Source organism: Bombina bombina, chromosome 4 (assembly GCF_027579735.1).
Source record: "Bombina bombina isolate aBomBom1 chromosome 4, aBomBom1.pri, whole genome shotgun sequence".
Taxonomy (NCBI): Eukaryota; Metazoa; Chordata; class Amphibia; order Anura; family Bombinatoridae; genus Bombina; species Bombina bombina.
The window spans coordinates 455874008-455899761 of record NC_069502.1 but is presented as its reverse complement, the minus strand read 5'-3'; the positions used below and the strand labels follow the sequence as shown (position 1 = coordinate 455899761).

At 42.3% G+C, this 25754-nt stretch overlaps 1 protein-coding gene across 1 annotated transcript in view; it reads left to right on the top strand.

Moving 5' to 3' along the window:
- The window catches only part of LRCH3 (leucine rich repeats and calponin homology domain containing 3), a gene marked incomplete in the record, with an annotated part of 799481 nt that overhangs the window by 535332 nt on the left and 238395 nt on the right, over positions 1–25754 (top strand). The window contains 1 exon segment of the mRNA XM_053711931.1: positions 17558–17692. Coding sequence (XP_053567906.1) covers positions 17558–17692 — 135 coding nt within the window.

Sequence of the window (25754 nt, the reverse complement as noted above, 5' to 3'; positions counted from 1 at the left end):
TTCTGACAGCACAAGGGGTTTGGGAATCTCAGGAGACGAGATTACCAATCAACATTTTGGAACTCCGTGCAATTTTCAGAGCTCTTCAGTCGTGGCCTCTTCTAAAGAGAGAGTCGTTCATTTGTTTCCAGACGGACAATGTCACAACCGTGGCATATGTCAATCATCAAGGAGGGACTCACAGTCCTCTGGCTATGAAAGAAGTATCTCGAATACTTGTATGGGCGGAATCCAGCTCCTGTCTAATTTATGCGGTTCATATCCCAGGTATAGACAATTGGGAAGCGGATTATCTCAGTCGCCAAACGCTACATCCGAGCGAATGGTCTCTTCACCCAGAGGTATTTCTTCAGATTGTTCAAATATGGGGACTTCCAGAAATAGATCTGATGGCTTTTCATCTAAACAAGAAGCTTCCCAGGTATCTGTCCAGATCCAGGGATCCTCAGGCGGAAGCAGTGGATGCATTGTCACTTCCTTGGAAGTATCATCCTGCTTATATCCTTCCTCCTCTAGTTCTTCTTCCAAGAGTGATTTCCAAGATTCTAAAGGAGCGTTTGTTTATTCTGATGGTGGCTCCAGCATGGCCTCACAGGTTTTGGTATGCAGATCTTGTCCGGATGGCTACTTGCCAACCGTGGACTCTTCCGTTAAGACCAGACCTTCTATCGCAAGGTCCTTTTTTCCATCAGGATCTCAAATCCTTAAAATTGAAGGTATGGAGATTGAACGCTTGATTCTCAGTCATAGAGGTTTCTCTGACACCGTAATTAATACTATGTTACAGGCTCGTAAATCTGTATCTAGGATGATATATTATCGAGTCTGCAAGACTTACATTTCTTGGTGTTCTTCTCATCATTTTTCTTGGCATTCTTTTAGAATTCCTAGAATTTTACAGTTTCTTCAGGATGGTTTGGATAAAGGTTTGTCTGCAAGTTCCTTGAAAGGACAAATCTCTGCTCTTTCTGTTCTTTTTCACAGAAAGATTGATAGTCTTCCTGATATTCATTGTTTTGTACAAGCTTTGGTTCATATAAATTCTGTTATTAAGTCAATTTCTCCTCCTTGGAGTTTGAATTTGGTTCTAGGGGCTCTTCAAGCTCCTCCGTTTGAACCTATGCATTCGCTGGATATTAAATTACTTTCTTGGAAAGTTTTGTTTCTTTTGGCCATCTCTTCTGCTAGAAGAGTTTCTGAATTATCTGCTCTTTCTTGTGAGTCTCCTTTTCTGATTTTTCATCAAGATCTGGCGGTTTTGCGAACTTCATTTAAATTTTTACCTAAAGATGTGAATTCTAACAACATTAGTAGAGAAATTGTAGTTCCTTCATTGTGTCCTAATCCTAAGAACTCTAAGGAAAGATTGTTGCATTCTTTGGATGTAGTTAGAGCTTTGAAATATTATGTTGAAGCTACTAAAGATTTCCGAAAGACTTCTAGTCTATTTGTTATCTTTTCTGGTTCTAGGAAAGGTCAGAAGGCTTCTGCCATTTCTTTGGCATCGTGGTTAAAGTCTTTGATTCATCATGCTTATGTTGAGTCGGGTAGAACTCCGCCTCAAAGGGTTACAGCTCATTCAACTAGGTCAGTCTCTACTTCCTGGGCATTTAGGAATGAAGCTTCGGTTGATCAGATTTGCAAAGCAGCAACTTGGTCTTCTTTGCATACTTTTACTAAATTCTACCATTTTGATGTGTTTTCTTCCTCAGAAGCAGTCTTTGGTAGACAAGTACTTCAGGCAGCTGTTTCAGTTTGATTCTTCTGCTTATATTTAAATTTTTTTTCATTATAAGATTTAAACTTTGTTTTGGGTGTGGATTATTTTTCAGCGGAATTGGCAGTCTTTATTTTATCCCTCCCTCTCTAGTGACTCTTGCGTGGAAGATCCACATCTTGGGTATTCATTATCCCATACGTCACTAGCTCATGGACTCTTGCTAATTACATGAAAGAAAACATAATTTATGTAAGAACTTACCTGATGAATTCATTTCTTTCATATTAGCAAGAGTCCATGAGGCCCACCCTTTTTTTGTGGTGGTTATGATTTTTTTGTATAAAGCTCAATTATTCCAATTCCTTATTTTTTATGCTTCACACTTTTTTCTTATCACCCCACTTCTTGGCTATTCGTTAAACTGATTTGTGGGTGTGGTGAGTGGTGTATTTATAGGCATTTTGAGGTTTGGGAAACTTTGCCCCTCCTGGTAGGAATGTATATCCCATACGTCACTAGCTCATGGACTCTTGCTAATATGAAAGAAATGATCAGGTAAGTTCTTACATAAATTATGTTTTTTTACCTCAGGCAGAAATTAGAAGAAGAATTTGCCTAAGGTTTTTGATGATCTTAGCAGGTTGTAACTAAGGTCCACTGCTGAAGAATATGGGGAAACTTCAGTTGGGAGAACGGCCTGCAGAATTAACTGCCCTGAGGTATGTTCAGTATATTATTTTCTAGAGGATGATAAGAACTAGAAAATGCTGACAGTGCCTGATATAGTTAAGGTAAGCCTGAGTGCAGTGATTTAATAACGACTGGCAACATGCTTGCAGTAAAGGGTAATTTTCATAGTACTTTCTATTATGGCTTAGTATGTAAAAACGTTTGCATATATATAAAGAACGTTTTTTACTGAGGTGATAAAACTTTCTTTGGGGCCTAGTTTCCACATGGCTGTTATTTTACTCCTAGGAATAGTTTTTTAAGGCCCTCTGACTCTGGCCTATTTTCGCGCTCTAATTGCGCAGTTGTTTTTACATTCTGAGACATCCAGCTTCCCTGGAGGAGTCCCCTGACATATTGGATCTCTGTAAAGGGTTTTTGTGCCTACAAAAGTCGTTTTATGGGAAGGTAAGAGCCACAGTAGAGCTGTGGCAGTTTGCTTGTGACTGTTATAACGTTTTTTACCGTTTTTTTGCTTTGTTTTTGAAACCTGAGGGGTTAATCATCCATTTGCAAGTGGGTGCAATGCTATTTTAGTCTATTATATACACTGTAAAAATTTCAGAGAGTTAACTGCTTTTTTCACTGTTTTGCAGTTTTTGTGTTTATTTTTTTTCCCCTTAAAGGCACAGTACCGTTTTTTATATTCTGCTTTTTCACATTAATTAAAGTGTTTTCAAAGCTTGCTGGTCTCATTACTAATCTGTTAAACATGTCTGACATAGAGGAAACTCCTTGTTCATTATGTTTAGAAGCCATTGTGGAACCCCCTCTTAGAATGTGTACCAAATTCACTGATCTTACTATAAGTTATAAAGATCATATTCTGGCTTTAAAAGATTTATTACCAGAGGAAATTGACAAGGGGGAAGTTATGCTGACTAACTCTCCCCACGTGTCAGAGCCTTTAACTCCCGCTCAAGGGGTGCCAAGTACATCTAGCGCGCCCATTGCGTATACTTTACAAGACATGGCGGCAGTTATGAATCATACTCTTACAGAAGTATTGTCCAAACTGCCAGGGTTACAAGGAAAGCGAGACAGCTCTGGGGCTAGAACAAATACAGAGCTCTCTGACGCTTTAGTAGCTATGTCTGATATACCCTCACAATGTGCAGAAGCCGAAGAAGGAGAGCTTCTATCAGTGGGTGATTTTTCTGACTCAGGGAAGATACTTCAACCTGATTCTGATATGTCTACATTTAAATTTAAGCTTGAACACCTCCGCATGTTGCTCAAGGAGGTTTTAGCAACTCTGGATGACTGTGACGCCATTGTAGTACCAGAGAAATTGTGTAAATTGGATAAATACTACGCAGTGCCTGTTTACACTGATGTTTTTCCAATACCTAAGAGGTTTTCAGAAATTATTACTAAGGAATGGGATAGACCAGGTGTACCGTCCCCTTCCTGTTTTTAAAAAGATGTTTCCCATAGATGCCGCTACACGGGACTTGTGGCAAACGGTCCCTAAGGTGAAGGGAGCAGTCTCTACTCTAGCGAAGCGTACCACTGTCGAGGACAGTTGTGCTTTTCTAGATCCAATGGACAAAAAAAATAAGAGGGTTACCTTAAGAAAATTTTTATTCAACAAGGTTTTATTCTCCAGCCCCTTGCATGCATTGCTCCTGTCACTGCTGCTGTGGCCTTCTGGTTTGAGGCTCTACAGGTAGAAACCCCATTGGATGATATCCTTGACAAGCTTAAAGCTCTTAAGCTAGCCAATTCATTTGTTTCTGACGCCGTTGTTCATTTAACCAAACTAATGGTTTTGCTATTCAGGCGCGTAGGGCGCTATGGCTTAAATCTTGGTCAGCTGACGTTACTTCAAAGTCTAAGCTTCTCAACATTCCCTTCAAGGGGCAGACCCTATTTGGGCCTGGACTGAAGGAGATCATTTCTGATATTACTGGAGGAAAAGGTCACGCCCTTCCTCAGGATAGGTCCAACAAATTAAGGACCAAACAGACTAATTTTCGTTCCTTTCGAAACTTCAACAGTGGCGCAGCTTCAACTTCCTCTAATACAAAACAAGAGGGAAATTTTGCCCAGTCCAAGCCGGTCTGGAGACCTAACCAGGCTTGGAACAAAGGAAAGCAGGCCAAAAAACCTGCTGCTGCCTCTAAGACAGCATGAAAGATCAGCCCCCGATCCGGCAACGGATCTAGTAGGGGGCAGACTTTCTCTCTTCGCCCAGGCTTGGGCAAGAGATGTCCAGGATCCCTGGGCGTTGGAAATCGTGTCCCAGGGATATCTTCTGGACTTCAAAGCTTCTTCCCCAAAAGGAAGATTTCATCTCTCACAATTATCTGCAAACCAGATAAAGAGAGAGGCATTCTTAAATTGTGTTCAAGACCTCCTAGTTATGGGAGTTATGATCCACCCAGTTCCAAAGGAGGAACAGGGGCAAGGCTTCTATTCAAATTTGTTTGTGGTTCCCAAGAAAGAGGGAACCTTCAGACCAATCTTAGATCTCAAGATCCTAAACAAATTTCTCAGGGTCCCATCCTTCAAGATGGAGACTATTCGAACCATCCTACCTATGATCCAGGAGGGTCAATATATGACTACCGTGGACTTAAAGGATGCTTATCTTCACATTCCGATACACGGAGATCATCATCGGTTTCTCAGGTTCGCCTTCCTAGACAGGCATTACCAGTTTGTGGCTCTTCCCTTTGGGTTAGCTACGGCACCAATAATCTTTACGAAGGTTCTGGGGTCACTCCTAGCGGTCCTTAGGCCGCGGGGTATAGCAGTAGCCCCTTACCTAGACGACATTCTAATACAGGCGTCGAATTTTTAAATCGCCAGGTCCCATACAGACATTGTTCTTGCATTCCTGAGGTCGCATGGGTGGAAAGTGAACGAAGAAAAGAGTTCTCTATCCCCTCTCACAAGAGTTTCCTTCCTATGAACTCTGATAGATTCTGTAGAAATTAAGATTTACCTGACAGAGGCCAGGTTGTCAAAACTTCTAAATTCCTGCCGTGTTCTTTCATCTACTTCTCGCCCTTCAGTGGCTCAGTGTATGGAAGTTATCGGCTTAATGGTAGCGGCAATGGACATAGTGCCATTTGCCCGCCTACATCTCAGACCGCTGCAACTCTGCATGCTCAGTCAGTGGAATGGGGATTACACAGATTTGTCCCCTCTACTAAATCTGGATCAAGAGACCAGGGATTCTCTTCTCTGGTGGCTATCTCGGGTCCATCTGTCCAAGGGTATGACCTTCCGCAGGCCAGATTGGACAATAGTAATGACAGATGCCAGCCTTCTGGGCTGGGGTGCAGTCTGGAACTCCCTGAAAGCTCAGGGCTTGTGGACTCAGGAGGAGACACTCCTTCCGATAAACATTCTGGAACTAAGAGCGATATTCAATGCTCTTCAGGCTTGGCCTCAGCTATCTGCGGTCAGGTTCATCAGATTTCAGTCGGACAATATCACGACTGTAGCCTACATCAACCATCAAGGGGGAACAAGGAGTTCCCTAGCAATGTTGGAGGTTTCAAAATCTATCAGCTATCCATATCCCAGGAGTAGAGAACTGGGAGGCGGATTTTCTAAGTCGACAGACGTTTCATCCGGGGGAGTGGGAACTCCATCCGGAGGTGTTTGCACAGTTGATTCAACTTTGGGGCAAACCAGAACTGGATCTCATGGCGTCTCGTCAGAACGCCAAGCTCCCTTGTTACGGATCCAGGTCCAGGGATCCCAAGGCAGCGCTGATAGATGCTCTAGCAGCGCCTTGGTATTTCAACCTGGCTTATGTGTTTTCACCGTTTCCTCTGCTCCCTCGTCTGATTGCCAAGATCAAGCAGGAGAGAGCTTCAGTGATTTTGATAGCACCTGCGGGGCCACGCAGGACTTGGTATGCAGATCTGGTGGACATGTCATCCCTTCCACCATGGACTCTACCGCTGAAGCAGGACCTTCTACTTCAGGGTCCTTTCAACCATCCAAATCTAATTTCTCTGCGTCTGACTGCTTGGAGATTGAACGCTTGATTTTATCAAAACGTGGTTTCTCTGAGTCGGTCATTGATGCCTTAATTCGAAAGCCTGTCACCAGGAAATCTATCATAAGATATGGTGTAAATATCTTCATTGGTGTGAATCCAAGGGTTACTCATGGAGTAAAGTCAGGATTCCCAGGATATTATCTTTTCTCCAAGAAGGATTGGAGAAGGGATTGTCAGCTAGTTCCTTAAAGGGACAGATTTCTGCTCTGTCTATTCTTTTGCACAAGCGCCTGGCTGATGTTCCAGACGTTCAGGCGTTTTGTCAGGCTTTAGTTAGAATCAAGCCTGTATTTAAACCTGTTGCTCCGCGTTGGAGTTTAAATTTAGTTCTTAAAGTTCATCAAGGGGTTCCGTTTGAACCTCTGCATTCGATAGATATCAAGCTTTTATCTTGGAAAGTTCTGTTTCTAGTAGCTATCTCTTCGGCTCGAAGAGTTTCAGAGTTATCTGCCTTGCAGTGTGATTCCCCTTATCTGATCTTCCATGCAGATAAGGTAGTTTTGCGTACCAAACCTGGGTTTCTTCCTAAGGTGGTATCTAATAAGAATATCAATCAGGAGATTGTTGTTCCGTCACTGTGTCCTAATCCTTCTTCAAAGAAAGAACGTCTATTACACAATCTTGATGTGGTTCGTGCTTTAAAGTTTTATTTACAAGCTGCTAAAGATTTTCGTCAAACATCTGCATTGTTTGTTGTCTACTCTGGACAGAGGAAAGGCCAAAAGACTTCAGCAACTTCTCTTTCTTTTTGGTTAAGAAGTATAATCCGCTTAGCTTATGAGACTGCTGGCTATCAGCCTCCTGAAAGAATTACAGCTCATTCCACTAGAGCGGTGGCTTCCACATGGGCTTTTAAAAATTAGGCTTCTGTTGAACAGATTTGTAAGGCGGCGACTTGGTCTTCGCTTCATACTTTTTCTAAATTCTACAAATTTGATACTTTTGCTTCTTCGGAGGCTATTTTTGGGAGAAAGGTCTTACAGTCAGTGGTGCCTTCCGTTTAAGCGCCTGCCTTGTCCCTCCCTTCATCCGTGTCCTATAGCTTTGGTATTGGTATCCCACAAGTAATGGATGAATCCGTGGACTGGATACACCTTACAAGAGAAAACAAAATTTATGCTTATCTGATAAATGTATTTCTCTTGTGGTGTATCCAGTCCACGGCCCACCCTGTCATTTTAAGGCAGGTGTTTTTTATTTTTTAACTACAGTCACCACTGCACCCTATAGTTTCTCCTTTCTCTTGTTTGTCTTCGGTCGAATGACTGGGGGTGGCAGTTAGGGGAGGAGCTATATAGACAGCTCTGATGTGGGTGATCCTCTTGCAGCTTCCTGTTGGGAAGGAGAATATCCCACAAGTAATGGATGAATCCGTGGACTGGATACACCACAAGAGAAATAAATTTATCATGTAAGCATAAATTTTGTTTTTGGAATGGCCCAGCCAGAGCCCAGACCTGAATCCAATCGAAAATCTGTGGGGTGATCTGAAGAGGGCTGTGCACAGGAGATGCCCTCGCAATCTGACGGATTTGGAGTGTTTTTGCAAAGAAGAGTGGGCGAATCTTGCCAAGTCAAGATGTGCCATGCTGATAGACTCCTACCCCAAAAGACTGAGTGCTGTAATAAAATCAAATGTTGCTTCAACAAAGTATTAGTTTAAGGGTGTGCACACTTATGCAACCATATTATTTTTTTTTTTATTATTTATTTTTTTTACTTCCCTTCACCTAAAAAATTTCAGTTTATTTTTCAATTGAGTTGCATAGTTTATAGGTCACATTAAAGGTGGAAAAAGTTCTGAAATGATTTATCTTTGTCTCATTTTTTTACATCACAGAAACCTGCCATTTTAACAGGGGTGTGTAGGCTTTTTATATCCACTGTATATATATATATGTGTGTGTGTGTGTGTATGTATATATATATATATATATATATATATATATAATTTTAAACTAGACAACCCAAGGTATTGATCTATGCCTATTTTGGTATATCTCATGCTTCCAATTCACCGCCAAATGCCATTAAATAAAGAAAAATAGTTAACTTTTTTTCATAAATGGAAGGAGTCCACAGCTGCATTCATTACTTTTGGGAATTCAGAACCTGCCACCAGGAGGAGGCAAAGACACCCCAGCCAAAGGCTTAAATACCTCCCCCACTTCCCTCATCCCCCAGTTATTCTTTGCCTTTCGTCACAGGATTTTGGCAGAGAAGTGTCAGAAGTTTTCAATAATCTCTTCTAGAGGGTAGTACTCTTCGGCATGGGACTGGAGTTTTAAGTAGTCCTGTCAGCCTCTCAGTGAGAGCATGGATGAAAGTTAGTCTGGAGATGCAGGTAGAGTCTTTCTGTGAAACCATCCTGACTCATATTAACAGCTTCACAAGCAATCAGCGTTGACTAGTTTCGCTGCCTGCTTTTCTTATACAAGATACGACGAGTCCACGGATTTAATTTTTGTGGGATATTAACCTCCTGCTAACAGGAAATGGCAAAGAGCACCACAGCAGAGCTGCATATATATAGCTCCTCCCTTCCCTCCACCCCAGTCATTCTCTTTGCCTTTGTTAGTACTAGGAAGAGGTAAAGTGAGGTGTTAGTTTTAGATTCTTCAATCAAGAAGTTTTTTATTTTAAATGGTACCGGTGAGTACTATTTTCCTCAGGGAGATATGGAATGAAGAGGATTTCTGCCCTGAGGTTGATGATCTTAGCAGATGTAACTAAGATCCATGTTGGTTCCCACAGAGCTTCTGAAGGTAGTGCAAGAGAAATCTTCAGTGTGGAGAACGGTTTCATGCTACAAGCATCATTGAGGTATGTTCAGTCTTTTATTTCTGAGGAGACTTTGTATATCAGAACTGGCTGACATTTTTCCCTGCAAGGGAAGGGGTAAGCAGTAGACCTGTACACTGAGGGTGTTACTGAAGATCCTGTGTTTATACATATTGATTTGACACTATATTGGGCTGGACACTGGGAGAGGCAGCTTGACATTTTATATTTTATTTCAAAGTCAGTAGGGCTGCAGGTTTTTTTTATTAAGAGATTCTAAAGGGACCACATGGCTTATTTTTCAAAACCGCTTCCCATGCGGTTAGACAGAAAGTTAGGACGACGTCCATGATGGGCGGGGCCTATTTTGCTCGCTCAGACACGCAGTTTACTCTGACTGAGAAGGCACCAGGACATTAGCTCCGGTGAGGCCTAACATTGTGTACAGTTCACCGGATCGTTGTCGAGTCATTTTGCAGTACCCTGGGGGCAGATGGGTGCAGGGGTCATTTTTTCTGTTAAAACATATTTTTTGGTTAAAATGTCTATTAGAGGGTAAATTCACCTTTTGCTTATAGGGTGCAATAATTTTTGGGCCAATAGAATATATATATTTAATTGTGTTGCGTTTATTAACGTTTTAGGCAGTCTGAGAAAAAATTGTGCGCTTTTTATTTCTTAAAGGCGCATTACACATTTTTCTAAAAATTGTTTAAATCAATAAATAAGGTGGTTTACTACTATTGTGGTCACTGCTAGTCTGTTCAACATGTCTGACATTGATGAAACTAATTGTTCTATGTGTTTAGAAGCCAGAATCAGGATATGCCTTCTAATTCTCCCCAAGTGTCACAACCTTTAACACCCACACAAGCGACGCCAAGTACCTCAAGTGCTTCTAATTCTTTTACTCTGCAGGATATGGCTGCAGTTATGTCAACTACCCTTACAGAGGTATTATCTAAGTTACCAGTATTACAGGGTAAACGCAGTAGGTCAGGTATTAATGTGATTACTGAATCCTCTGATGCTTTGTTGGCTATTTCCGATGTACCCTCACAGGGCTCTGAGTTGGGGGTCAGGGAATTGTTGTCTGAGAGAGAACTTTCAGACCCAGGAAGTATGTTACCTCAGACAGATTCGGACGTCATGTCTTTTAAATTTAAGCTTGAACACCTCCGACTGTTACTTCGGGAGGTTTTAGCTACCCTGGATGATTGTGACCCTATTGTTATACCACCAGAGAAATTGTGTAAAATGGACAAATATCTAGAGGTACCTACTTACACTGATGTTTTTCTGGTTCCTAAATTTTTTTTGGCAATTATAAAAAAGGAATGGGACAGACCGGGTATACTGTTCTCTCCTCCTCCTAATTTCAAGTAAATGTATCCCATATCAGACACCATTCGGGACTCTTGGCAGTCGGTCCCTAAGGTGGAGGGAGTTATTTCTACCCTGGCTAAGCGTACAACTATACCTATTGAAGACAGTTGTGCTTTCAAAGACCCTATGGATAAGAAGTTAGAGGGTCTTCTAAAGAAATTATTTATTCATCAGGGTTTCCTTTTACAACCAACAGCTTGCATTGTTCCAGTTACTACTGCAGCGGCTTTTTGGTTTGATGCTCTAGAAGAGTCTCTGAAGGTTGAGACCCCTTTAGAGGACATTTTAGATAGAATTAGGGCTCTCAAGCTAGGTAATTCTTTTATTACAGATGCCGCCTTTCAAATTGCTAAATTGGCGGCGAAAAATGCAGGATTTTCCATTTTAGCGCCTAGAGCGTTATGGTTAAAATCGTGGTCTGCTGATGTGTCATCTAAATCAAAGCTCTTAGCTATTCCTTTCAATGGGAAGACTCTATTCGGGCCTGAGTTGAAGGAAATCATTTCTGACATTACTGGAGGTAAAGGTCACGCTCTACCTCAGGATAAGTCTGTTAAGATGAGGGGTAAACAAAATAATTTTCGTTCCTTTCGGAATTTTAAAGGAGTACCTCTGCTTCCTCTTCCTCCACAAAGTAGGAAGGGAATTTTGCTCAGTCCAAGTCCGTCTGGAGACCTAACCAGGCTTGGAACAAGGGTAAACAACCCAAGAAGCCCGCTGCTGCTACAAAGACAGCATGAAGGGGTGGCCCCCGATCTGGGACCGGATCTAGTAGGGGGCAGACTTTCTTTCTTTGCCCAGGCTTGGGCAAGAGATGTTCAGGACCCCTGGGCACTGGAAATTGTGACCCACGGGTATCGACTGGAATTCACGGATTTTTTCCCAAGAGGGAGATTTCTTCTTTCACGATTGTCTGTAGACCAGATAAAGAGAGGCGTTCTTACGTTGTGTAAAAGACCTCTCCACTATGGGGGTAATTTGTCCCATTCCAAGACTAGAACAGGGACAGGGATTTTTCTCAAATCTTTTCGTGGTTCCCAAAAAAGAGGGAACGTTCAGACTTATTTTAGACCTCAAGATTCTAAACAAGTTTCTCTGAGTTCCATCCTTCAAGATGGAGACCATCCGAACAATTTTACCTATGATCCAGGAGGGTCAATATATGGCTACCGTGGACTTGAAGGATGCATACCTTCATATTCCTATCCACAAGGATCATCATCAGTTCCTAAGGTTTGCCTTCCTGGACAAACATTTTCAGTTTGTGGCTCTTCCCTTTGCTTTGGCCACAGCAACCAGGATCTTCACATAGGTTCTAGGGTCCCTTCTGGCGGTTCTCAGGCCGCGGGGCATAGCAGTGGCGCCTTATCTGGACGATATCTTGATTCAGGCGTCAAGTTATCATCTGACGAAATCTCATACAGACACAGTGTTGTCTTTTCTGAGAACTCACGGATGGAAGGTGAACCTAGAAAAGAGTTCGCTAGTTCCACGGACAAGGGTTCCTTTCTTGGGAACTCTGATAGACTCGGTAGCCATGAAGATATTTCTGACGGAGACCAGAAAATCAAAGATTCTAAATACTTGCCGAGCCCGTCAGTCCAATCCTTGGCCATCAGTGGCTCAGTGTATGGAGGTAATTGGATTAATGGTAGCGGCAATGGACATCATTCCGTTTGCTCGTTTTCATCTCAGACCACTGCAGCTGGGCATGCTCGGACAGTGGAATGGGGACTATGCAAATTTATCTCCTCAGATAAATCTGCATCAAGAGACCAGAGAGACTCTTCTTTGGTGGTTGTCGCCGGATCATCTGTCCCAGGGGATGTGTTTCCGCAGACCCTCGTGGGTGATGGTGACAACGGACGCCAGCCTACTGGGCTGGGGTGCAGTCTGGAATTCCCTGAAGGCTCAGGGTGTATGGACTCAAGTGGAGTCTCTACTTCCAATCAATATTCTGGAATTGAGAGCAATATTAATTGCGCTTCAGGCATGGCCTCAGTTGGCTTCGGCCAAATTCATCAGATTCCAGTCGGACAATATCATGACTGTGGCTTATATCAATCATCAGGGAGGAACAAGGAGTTCCTTGGCGATGATAGAAGTATCCAAGATAATTCGATGGGCGGAGGCCCACTCTTGTTAACTGTCGGCAATCTACATCCCAGGAGTAGAGAACTGGGAAGCGGATTTTCTAAGTCGACAGACTTTTTCATCCGGGGGAGTGGGAAATCCACTCGGAGGTGTTTGCCTCACTGATTCTCCGATGTGGCCGACCGGAATTGGATCTGATGGCATCTCGACAGAATGCCAAGCTTCCAAGATACGGATCCAGGTTGAGGGATCCTCAGGCTGAACTGATAGATGCCTTGGCAGTGCCTTGGTCGTTCAGCCTCTCATGTTTTTCCGCCATTTCCTCTGATCGCTCCTGCGTGGCCACACAGGACTTGGTATGCGGATCTTGTAGACATGTCCTCTCTGCCACCGTGGAAACTTCCATTGAGAACAGGACCTTCTCATTCAAGGACCTTTCCAACATCCAAATCTAAGTTCGCTGCAGCTGACTGCTTGGAGATTGCACGCTTGATTTTATCTAAGCGGGGATTCTCAGATTCGGTCATTGATACTTTGATACAGGCACATAAGCCTGTCACTAGAAAAATATATCGTAAGATATGGCGTAAATATCTTTTTTGGTGTAAATCCAAGGGCTACTCATGGAGTAAAGTTAGGATTCCCAGGATTCTGTCTTTTCTCCAAGAAGGATTGGAGAAAGGGTTATCAGCTAGTTCCTTAAAGGGACAGATTTCTGCGTTGTCAATTTTGCTACACAAACGTTTAGCAGATGTTCCAGATGTTTAGTCTTTTTGTCAGGCTCTAACCAGAATTAGGCCTGTATTTAGACCAATTGATCCACCTTGGAGTTTGAATTTAGTTCTTCAAGGGGTTCCGTTTGAACCCATGCATTCCATAGATGTTAAATTGTTATCTTGGAAAGTTTTGTTTCTGGTTGCTATTTCTTCTGCTCGTAGAGTTTCTGAGCTTTCAGCATTACAATGTGACTCGCCTTATCTTATCTTTCATTCTGATAAGGTGGTTTTGCGTACCAAACCTGGATTCCTTCCTAAGGTTGTTTCAAATAAGAATATTAATCAGGAAATTGTTGTTCCTTCCTTGTTTACTAATCCTTCTTCTAAGAAGGAGCGTCTGTTACATTACCTGGACGTGGTCCGTGCCTTGAAGTTTTACTTGCAGGCGACTAAGGATTTCCGTCAATCATCTTCATTATTCATTGTTTATTGTGGAAATCGTAGGGGTCAGAAAGCTATGGCTATCTCTCTTTTTGGCTGAAGAGTATCATCCGCCTGGCATATGAGACTGCTTCTGTTGAACAGATTTGCAAGGCTGCGACTTTGTCGTCTCTTCATACTTTTTCCAAATTTTACAAATTTGATACTTTTGCTTCTTCTGAGGCTGTTTTTGGGAGAAAAGTTCTTCAAGCATTGGTGACTTCCGTTTAGGTCCCTGTCTTGTCCCTCCCGTTTCATCCGTGTCCTGTCGCTTTGGTATTGTATACCACAAGTAAGGATGAAATCCGTGGAATCGTCGTATCTTGTAGAAGAAAAGTAAATTTATGTTTACCTGATAAATTAATTTCTTCTACGATACGACGAGTCCATGGCCCTCCCTGTCATTTTTCAGACAGATTTAGATTATATTTTATTTTTTATAACTTCAGTCACCTCTGCACCTTTAGATTTTCCTTTCTCTTCCTAAACCTTCGGTCAAATTACTGGGGGTGGAGGGAAGGGAGGAGCTATATATACAGCTCTGCTGTGGTGCTCTTTGCCACTTCCTGCTAGCAGGAGGTTAATATCCCACAAGTAAGGATGAAATCCGTGGACTCGTCGTATCGTAGAAGAAATTAATTTATCAGGTAAGCATAAATTTACCTTTTTCTCTCAAGTCAATGGCAGAAGCGATTCTACTATTTGTCACACTTGAAGGGCTGTGTTCCTGTTCCACAGCGTAGATTCCGATAAGATTGTTTAAATTTTACTTTCATTATGGATGTATTGTAATTTCAACTGTTTATCCGAGAGGGGCTACAACCCTTCGGGGGTATCTTTAAAGTGAATGTAAATTTTGATGTTTAAGTGCCCGGTTTTTAAAACTTTGATTAAAAACAGGGGCACTTTAATTCATCAAAATTTACATTTCACTCCTGTTGTGACAAAAAACTTACCTTTTAAACTTCACAGCAGCTGCTGCTTCCTCCGGTCTCACAAGCCATTTCTGATGTCAGAAATGATTGATAGGTCATCCTCCAATCACAGATTCCCCCCCGGGGGATTCAGTGTCTGATTCACTGCTGTGATTGGAGGAAGCCAGATACCTCATTTTAGACCCAGGAAGAGGCTTTGAAACAGGTGGAGGAAGCTGGAGCTGCTGTGAAGATTAAAAAGTAAGTTTATTTTCACAACAGGAGTGAAATGAAAATATTGATGAATTAAAGTGCCTCTGTTTTTAATCAAAGTTTTAAAAACCGGGCACTTTAGCATCAAAATTTACATTCACTTTAACATAGGGTCTCAGTGAGGCTCTTTTTTGTATCTTGGAATCAAGGGTTAATATCTCCTGAGGGGGGTTATTGAACAGGGGATTTTATAATCATGTTTGTTATGTGATTCTGTCTGCTACTGTGTAGTGTTGCTTCAGCTCATAGCTATTTTGGAACATAACGGCCTATGTCTAGTGACGCAGCCTTTATGGTCGGGCGCGCTTTTGCATGGACTGCACGGTTTACCTTGTGACCGGGCGTGGCCACATTTTGGCTCTCCATTTCCACATTCCTGATCGAGTGGCGACAGAGAAATCCTAGTCCGCTGGGGTCTGGTTCCCTGGAGGTGGTGAGTGTCCCTGCGATTGGGGGTGTAAGGTGCCTTTTATATTTTTCTTATTGGTCCATTGTTTTATTCAAAATCCCAGTTATGGAGGATTCTGATTTTTTTTTTTTTTTTTTTTCTCGAGACTCTACTTCTTGTGAAGAATATGAATTGGCCCGGGTGATACACATCCACCTTCAGTACTGGCTATAAACTTTAAGGCCTGACTTGTACTTTGGACGGAGTGTGCTCCTCTTCATGGGGAGTTTTTTCTCCGTTGGTTCAACAGTGGTGTCTGGATGATTTTTTCATTCGGTCCGTGTTTTGATCATTCTATGGCTTCATGTCTTGTGGACATGTACGCTGTTCTTATCTGTGCCCTTCCCTTTTGAGGTGATAGTTTGTCTTTCTTATGAGCTGGGGTTTCCTCTCTCTGGAGGGTCATTGTTCTTCCCTGTGTGTAGGAGGTTGGATCAGTTCTCTTATTCCTGTAAATGGCAGCATCTGCTGCTCTCTGGGCTCTGTTCCACCTGTTGGAAATTGAACTCTCTACGTAGAGTGTCTAGGAGAGTTGTGGCAGGTCTTCCTACCGATCTATTGCACTTTTCTCTTATTTTGGAGGAGCAGATTGGGGTGGGTGAGTCCCCCCATAATTTTCTTTTCTTCAGATGGAAAGAGTCCACAGTTCCCCGCCTGTATTTTTGTGGGCGTCTGTTATTTTGTTCTTCTTGCACCTTTTCACCCTGATATTTCTTCTACTGTTCCTTGTTTCCTCGGCAGAATGACTGGGGGATGAGGGAAGTGGGGGAGGTATTGGCTGGGGTGTCTTTGCCTCCTCCTGGTGGCCAGGTTCTGATTTCCCAAAAGTAATGAATGCAGCTGTGGACTCTTTCCATCTGAAGAAAAGAAAATGATCAGGTAAGAATAATTTAAGGTTTTTCACAAACATTGGGTTTCAAACTAAAAAAATTTACACACAACTACTGCAGTAATTAGAAATGGTTATAAAAGTTTTTCTATTATCCTCTTTACAAATAAATGGCATGCATGCATGGTTTTGCCATTGTTTTTTTGGTAATTAGAAAGCTGCTTCTTGCCGCTGAGCACCACACTTTAAAATTCCTAGCAGTGGAGGCGTTAATCAGTTAGCTATTAAGGGTAAAATGTATTGTAGTGCAGGGATTACCCTCCCATCTAACAACTCCCTGATCCCTTCCAAACAGCTCACTTACCTCCCACTGGTCACCATCGTCTTCCACCATCTTTAGTACGGGCATCCAGACTGCCAGTATGCAGATAGGTTTGTTTAGTTTTTTTTTATTATTTATTGTAGTGTAGAGATTCCTCCTCACACTTCCACCTCCCTGATCCCTCAGAAATGGCTCTTCCCTCCCCACTCCTACTGCACCAGGTTTTTTAATTGTTTTTATTTAAAAGAGCATACAATTTTTAATAAGTTTCCAATTTTTAGTTTCTCTTATCTAATTTGCTTCATTCTTATAGTATTCTGCGTTGAAGAGATACCTAGGTAGGCATATAAAGCACTGCATGGCAGGAAATAGTGCTGCCATCTAGTGCTCTTAAAAATGGATAACATTCTTGCAAAACTGCTGTCATATAGTGCTCCAGAAATGGGCTGGCTCCTAAGCATACGTCCCTGTTTTTAAACAAAAGATACCAAAAAAAAAAGGAAATATTGATAATAGAAGTAAATTAAGAAGTTGTTTAAAATCACATTTTCTAACTGAATCATGAAAGAAAAATTTGGGGTTTCATATCCCTTTAAAAGATGGTCATTATCAGCAAGGTCAGAATATAAGATTTTAAAGAATGCTGGGTAATAAAATAACTGATTTAACATGGGCATGTTGATGTGCATGTTTAGGAACCTGTTCATAGGCATATTCATTCTTTAAAGGGGTGTTCTGTGTCCAGTCTATATTTCGCCTCTAAGATATGATGAATCCATAATGATTCATCATATTGTTCTGTTTTGTTCCACACAAGTAATGTTGCATCTTCCATTTATCACAGAAAGATACAGAGCCTTTGCACAGAAGAGACTTGGAGAGTGCCAGGAGGGAGGCTCAGTTGGCTGCTCAGCGTTATGAAGAGGAAAGAATGAAAGACAGGCTTTTGAATTCACCCTCTGTAAGAGACACTGCTAAAGTGAGTTAATCATTGTACATATCACATGACTTTTTTGTTCATTTCATACTGTGCATAGAGGTTTATTACAGAAAAAAACATCAAATTCTAATAGACCTATTGTAAGAAATATTTTATTTTCTCTCTAAGGAAGCAGCTGTTTTGAAAGTGAAAGCTACAGCAAACTTTTCATGTTTTTAAATCTTAACTTACATTTGTATTTCTGAGTGTGCTTTCTAGTGGTGGTAAAGTATGTTTGAAATATTCTAACATGTACGCCGACGTTTAGATGATTTTATGAATTTGCAGACTTGATAGTAAATGAGTCAATATTAAACTTTCCTGATTCTGACAGAGCATGTAATTTTTAGACAACACTACATTTTCTACACTACTGGGAGCTAGCTGGTGATCGTTGGCTACACACATTTGTTTCTTGCCATTGCCATCACCTGATGTTTTCAGCTAGCTCCCAGATCTCCTCTGTGTTAAAGGGACACTAAACCCAAATGTTTTCTTTCATGATTCAGATAAGGAATGCAATTTTAAGCAACTTTCTCATTTACTCCTAGTATCAATTTCTCCAACATAGGTGTGTCCGGTCCACGGCGTCATCCTTACTTGTGGGATATTCTCTTCCCCAACAGGAAATGGCAAAGAGCCCAGCAAAGCTGGTCACATGATCCCTCCTAGGCTCCGCCTACCCCAGTCATTCTCTTTGCCGTTGTACAGGCAACATCTCCACGGAGATGGCTTAGAGTTTTTTAGTGTTTAACTGTAGTTTTTATTATTCAATCAAGAGTTTGTTATTTTAAAATAGTGCTGGTATGTACTATTTACTCTGAAACAGAAAAGAGATGAAGATTTCTGTTTGTAAGAGGAAAATGATTTTAGCAATCGTTACTAAAATCCATGGCTGTTCCACACAGGACTGTTGAGAGGAATTAACTTCAGTTGGGGGAACAGTGAGCAGTCTTTTGCTGCTTGAGGTATGACACATTCTAACAAGACGATGTAATGCTGGAAGCTGTCATTTTCCCTATGGGATCCGGTAAGCCATGTTTATTCAGAAAGTAAATAAGGGCTTCACAAGGGCTTATTATGACTGTAGACTTTTTCTGGGCTAAATCGATTCATATATTACACATATTTAGCCTTGAGGAATCATTTAATATGGGTATTTTGGTAAAATAATATCGGCAGGCACTGTTTTAGACACCTTATTCTTTAGGGGCTTTCCCTAATCATAGGCAGAGCCTCATTTTCGCGCCGGTATTGCGCACTTGTTTTTGAGAGGCATGACATGCAGTCGCATGTGTGAGGAGCTCTGATACATAGAAAAGACTTTCTGAAGGCATCATTTGGTATCGTTTTCCCCTTTGGGCTTGGTTGGGTCTCAGCAAAGCAGATACCAGGGACTGTAAAGGGGTTAAAGTTAAAAACGGCTCCGGTTCCGTTATTTTAAGGGTTAAAGCTTCCAAATTTGGTGTGCAATACTTTTAAGGCTTTAAGACACTGTGGTGAAATTTTGGTGAATTTTGAACAATTCCTTCATACTTTTTCGCAATTGCAGTAATAAAGTGTGTTCAGTTTAAAATTTAAAGTGACAGTAACGGTTTTATTTTAAAACGTTTTTTGTACTTTGTTATCAAGTTTATGCCTGTTTAACATGTCTGAACTACCAGATAGACTGTGTTCTGAATGTGGGGAAGCCAGGGTTCCTTCTCATTTAAATAAATGTGATTTATGTGACACTGAAAATGATGCCCAAGATGATTCCTCAAGTGAGGGGAGTAAGCATGGTACTGCATCATTCCCTCCTTCGTCTACACGAGTCTTGCCCACTCAGGAGGCCCCTAGTACATCTAGCGCGCCAATACTCCTTACTATGCAACAATTAACGGCTGTAATGGATAATTCTATCAAAAACATTTTAGCCAAAATGCCCACTTATCAGCGTAAGCGCGACTGCTCTGTTTTAGATACTGAAGAGCATGAGGACGCTGATGATAATGGTTCTGAAATGCCCCTACACCAGTCTGAGGGGGCCAGGGAGGTTTTGTCTGAGGGAGAAATTTCAGATTCAGGGAAAATTTCTCAACAAGCTGAACCCGATGTGATTACATTTAAATTTAAGTTGGAACATCTCCGCGCTCTGCTTAAGGAGGTATTATCCACTCTGGATGATTGTGAGAATTTGATCATCCCAGAGAAACTATGTAAAATGGACAAGTTCCTAGAGGTCCCGGGGCTCCCAGAAGCTTTTCCTATACCCAAGCGGGTGGCGGACATTGTAAATAAAGAATGGGAAAGGCCCGGTATACCTTTCGTCCCTCCCCCCATATTTAAAAAATTGTTTCCTATGGTCGACCCCAGAAAGGACTTATGGCAGACAGTCCCCAAGGTCGAGGGAGCGGTTTCTACTTTAAACAAACGCACCACTATACCCATAGAAGATAGTTGTGCTTTCAAAGATCCTATGGATAAAAAATTAGAAGGTTTGCTTAAAAATATGTTTGTTCAGCAAGGTTACCTTCTACAACCAATTTCATGCATTGTCCCTGTCACTACAGCCGCGTGTTTCTGGTTCGATGAACTAGTTAAGGCGATCGATAGTGATTCTCCTCCTTATGAGGAGATTATGGACAGAATCCGTGCTCTCAAATTGGCTAATTCTTTCACCCTAGACGCCACTTTGCAATTGGCTAGGTTAGCGGCGAAAAATTCTGGGTTTGCTATTGTGGCGCGCAGAGCGCTTTGGTTGAAATCTTGGTCAGCGGATGCGTCTTCCAAGAACAAACTACTTAACATTCCTTTCAAGGGGAAAACGCTGTTTGGCCCTGACTTGAAAGAGATTATCTCTGATATCACTGGGGGTAAGGGCCACGCCCTTCCTCAGGATAGGTCTTTCAAGGCCAAAAATAAACCTAATTTTCGTCCCTTTCGTAGAAACGGACCAGCCCCAAGTGCTACGTCCTCTAAGCAAGAGGGTAATACTTCTCAAGCCAAGCCAGCCTGGAGACCAATGCAAGGCTGGAACAAGGGAAAGCAGGCCAAGAAACCTGCCACTGCTACCAAGACAGCATGAAATGTTGGCCCCCGATCCGGGACCGGATCTGGTGGGGGGCAGACTCTCTCTCTTCGCTCAGGCTTGGGCAAGAGATGTTCTGGATCCTTGGGCACTAGAAATAGTCTCCCAAGGTTATCTTCTGGAATTCAAGGGGCTTCCCCCAAGGGGGAGGTTCCACAGGTCTCAATTGTCTTCAGACCACATAAAAAGACAGGCATTCTTACATTGTGTAGAAGACCTGCTAAAAATGGGAGTGATTCATCCTGTTCCATTAGGAGAACAAGGGATGGGGTTCTACTCCAATCTGTTCATAGTTCCCAAAAAAGAGGGAACGTTCAGACCAATCTTAGATCTCAAGATCTTAAACAAGTTTCTCAAGGTTCCATCGTTCAAGATGGAAACCATTCGAACAATTCTTCCTTCCATCCAGGAAGGTCAATTCATGACCACGGTGGATTTAAAGGATGCGTATCTACATATTCCTATCCACAAGGAACATCATCGGTTCCTAAGGTTCGCATTCCTGGACAAGCATTACTAGTTCGTGGCGCTTCCTTTCGGATTAGCCACTGCTCCAAGGATTTTCACAAAGGTACTAGGGTCCCTTCTAGCGGTGCTAAGACCAAGGGGCATTGCAGTAGTACCTTACTTGGACGACATTCTGATTCAAGCGTCGTCCCTTCCTCAAGCGAAGGCTCACACGGACATAGTCCTGGCCTTTCTCAGATCTCACGGATGGAAAGTGAACGTGGAAAAGAGTTCTCTATCTCCGTCGACAAGGGTTCCCTTCTTGGGAACAATAATAGACTCCTTAGAAATGAGGATTTTTCTGACAGAGGCCAGAAAAACAAAACTTCTAAACTCTTGTCGGACACTTCATTCCGTTCCTCTTCCTTCCATAGCGCAGTGCATGGAAGTAATAGGTTTGATGGTAGCGGCAATGGACATAGTTCCTTTTGCGCGCATTCATCTAAGACCATTACAACTGTGCATGCTCAGTCAGTGGAATGGGGACTATACAGACTTGTCTCCGAAGATACAAGTAAATCAGAGGACCAGAGACTCACTCCGTTGGTGGCTGTCCCTGGACAACCTGTCACAAGGGATGACCTTCCGCAGACCAGAGTGGGTCATTGTCACGACCGACGCCAGTCTGATGGGCTGGGGCGCGGTCTGGGGATCCCTGAAAGCTCAGGGTCTTTGGTCTCGGGAAGAATCTCTTCTACCGATAAATATTCTGGAACTGAGAGCGATATTCAATGCTCTCAAGGCTTGGCCTCAGCTAGCGAAGGCCAAGTTCATACGGTTTCAATCAGACAACATGACGACTGTTGCGTACATCAACCATCAGGGGGGAACAAGGAGTTCCCTGGCGATGGAAGAAGTGACCAAAATCATTCAATGGGCGGAGACTCGCTCCTGCCACCTGTCTGCAATCCACATCCCAGGAGTGGAAAATTGGGAAGCGGATTTTCTGAGTCGTCAGACATTGCATCCGGGGGAGTGGGAACTCCATCCGGAAATCTTTGCCCAAATCACTCAACTGTGGGGCATTCCAGACATGGATCTGATGGCCTCTCGTCAGAACTTCAAGGTTCCTTGCTACGGGTCCAGATCCAGGGATCCCAAGGCGACTCTAGTAGATGCACTAGTAGCACCTTGGACCTTCAAACTAGCTTATGTATTCCCGCCGTTTCCTCTCATCCCCAGGCTGGTAGCCAGGATCCATCAGGAGAGGGCGTCGGTGATCTTGATAGCTCCTGCGTGGCCACGCAGGACTTGGTATGCAGAGCTGGTGAATATGTCATCGGCTCCACCATGGAAGCTACCTTTGAGACGAGACCTTCTTGTTCAAGGTCCGTTCGAACATCCGAATCTGGTCTCACTCCAGCTGACTGCTTGGAGATTGAACGCTTGATTTTATCAAAAAGAGGGTTCTCAGATTCTGTTATTGATACTCTTGTTCAGGCCAGAAAGCCTGTAACTAGAAAAATTTACCACAAAATATGGAAAAAATATATCTGTTGGTGTGAATCTAAAGGATTCCCCTGGGACAAGGTAAAGATTCCTAAGATTCTGTCCTTTCTCCAAGAAGGATTGGAGAAAGGATTATCTGCAAGTTCCTTGAAGGGACAGATTTCTGCCTTGTCTGTGTTACTTCACAAAAAGCTGGCAGCTGTGCCAGATGTTCAAGCCTTTGTTCAGGCTCTGGTTAGAATCAAGCCTGTTTACAAACCTTTGACTCCTCCTTGGAGTCTCAACTTAGTTCTTTCAGTTCTTCAGGGGGTTCCGTTTGAACCCTTACATTCCGTTGATATTAAGTTATTATCTTGGAAAGTTTTGTTTTTGGTTGCAATTTCTTCTGCCAGAAGAGTTTCAGAATTATCTGCTCTGCAGTGTTCTCCTCCTTATCTGGTGTTCCATGCAGATAAGGTGGTTTTACGTACTAAACCTGGTTTTCTTCCAAAAGTTGTTTCTAACAAAAACATTAACCAGGAGATAGTCGTGCCTTCTTTGTGTCCGAAACCAGTTTCGAAGAAGGAACGTTTGTTGCACAATTTGGATGTTGTTCGCGCTCTAAAATTCTATTTAGATGCTACAAAGGATTTTAGACAAACATCTTCCTTGTTTGTTGTTTATTCTGGTAAAAGGAGAGGTCAAAAAGCAACTTCTACCTCTCTCTCTTTTTGGATTAAAAGCATCATCAGATTGGCTTACGAGACTGCCGGACGGCAGCCTCCTGAAAGAATCACAGCTCATTCCACTAGGGCTGTGGCTTCCACATGGGCCTTCAAGAACGAGGCTTCTGTTGATCAGATATGTAGGGCAGCGACTTGGTCTTCACTGCACACTTTTACCAAATTTTACAAGTTTGATACTTTTGCTTCTTCTGAGGCTGTTTTTGGGAGAAAGGTTTTGCAAGCCGTGGTGCCTTCCATTTAGGTGACCTGATTTGCTCCCTCCCTTCATCCGTGTCCTAAAGCTTTGGTATTGGTTCCCACAAGTAAGGATGACGCCGTGGACCGGACACACCTATGTTGGAGAAAACAGAATTTATGTTTACCTGATAAATTACTTTCTCCAACGGTGTGTCCGGTCCACGGCCCGCCCTGGTTTTTTAATCAGGTCTGATAATTTATTTTCTTTAACTACAGTCACCACGGTATCATATGGTTTCTCCTATGCAAATATTCCTCCTTAACGTCGGTCGAATGACTGGGGTAGGCGGAGCCTAGGAGGGATCATGTGACCAGCTTTGCTGGGCTCTTTGCCATTTCCTGTTGGGGAAGAGAATATCCCACAAGTAAGGATGACGCCGTGGACCGGACACACCGTTGGAGAAAGTAATTTATCAGGTAAACATAAATTCTGTTTTTTCTTCATTCTCTTAACATCTTTATTTAAAAAGCAGGAATTTAAAGCTTAGGAGCCAGATCATTTTAGCTTCAGCACCCTGGATAGCACTTGATTATTGGTGGCTACATTTAGCAAACCAATAAGCAAGCATAACCCAGGTTCTGAAGCAAAAATAGGCCGGCTCTTAAGCTTTACATTCTTGCTGTTTAAACAAAGATAGCAAGAGAACAAAGAACAATTGATATTAGGAGTAAATTAGAAAGTTGCTTAAAATTGCATGCTCTATCTGAATCATTAAAGAAAAAAATTGCGTTTAGTATCCCTTTAAATCCCTTTGCTGGGATTAAACACACAGTTATATACAAACAATAGTGCAATAATAAAGTGCTGTTTTTGCACTTTTATATCCCTTTACTCGCTCATTTTCTGGAAAAGGAGTATTCATGACTTTGTGTAGTCAGAATGAAGCCCACTTGGACTAAATAGAAACTCATATAAATATTTAGGCTTCTTTATTCCCTTTCAAACTAGGGTGTATATATATATATATATATATATATATATATATATATATATTTCTTTCCTAAGATATGGTGAGTCCACAACGTCATCAATTACTAGTGGGAATATCACTCCTGGCCAGCAGGAGGAGGCAAAAAGCACCACAGCAAAGCTGTTAACTATCACTTCCCTTACCACAATCCCCAGTCATTCTCTTTGCCTCTGTCACTGAAGGAGGTGAAGTTTTTGGTGTCTGAAGAAAATTGGATTTCTTTCGCTACAAGCAAGATTTTAACTATTTTAGAAAGCCAGATTAGGTTTACTCTGATCTTTCCTTTGTTTTCAAAGATTGGGTCTAGCTGTAGTCCATGTTAGTCTTCTCAGTAGGGCAGTGGTGGCTTTGAAGCAGTTAGGAACTTGTAAGGTGGGCCTTGCTGCGTTTTCCTAACATGTTTGCTGCCCTAGTATAGAAAGCCAGAGTAGGTTTACTCTGTTCTCTCTCTCTTTTTTCTACAGGTCTATGTGAGGAGTGGTGTCCTCTCACACCGGGTAGGCTGTTGTCCTGCCGGACGGCTAGATGCAGATAAGTGCTCAGTCTAATTTATTTTAGGGACTTGCACTTCTGAAAGAATTAGACTGCACTATTCTGGGACATATATATATCCTTGGGAAGGATATTTTAGGCAGGACGCAGACACTGGTGACCAGGAGACTAGGGGTTAATACTTTATGTGTAGAGTATTCCCTGATTATTGGATTTTGATTTTGCTCATTAGGGGTTAATTGCAGTTTGATTCCTGGGTGAATCTAATGTGGTGTGGACTTGTTAGTGTGATGTGTACAGACATGGATTACTTAATCTTGTTACTTGCGACAGAGCTAGCTGCTCAGACTGTCAAGGCACATTTTCGCTATTCTGATGAGTGTTTTCATTCACTATTGCGTGCGTGCGTGCTCTTTTTATATATGCAATGAGCAGCGCCATTTTTGGGCTTCATGAGTTGATTAGGAATATGCCTCTGAAATTTTTGTTTATTTTGCCTGAGTCCTGAGTGTTTTATGCTGACTTGTTGGCTGACAGAATAAAGCGCGAGGTTAGTACGCGCTTCATTTCTGTTCCGACTTGTGTACCATGCTAGAAAGCTCCTACGTGAC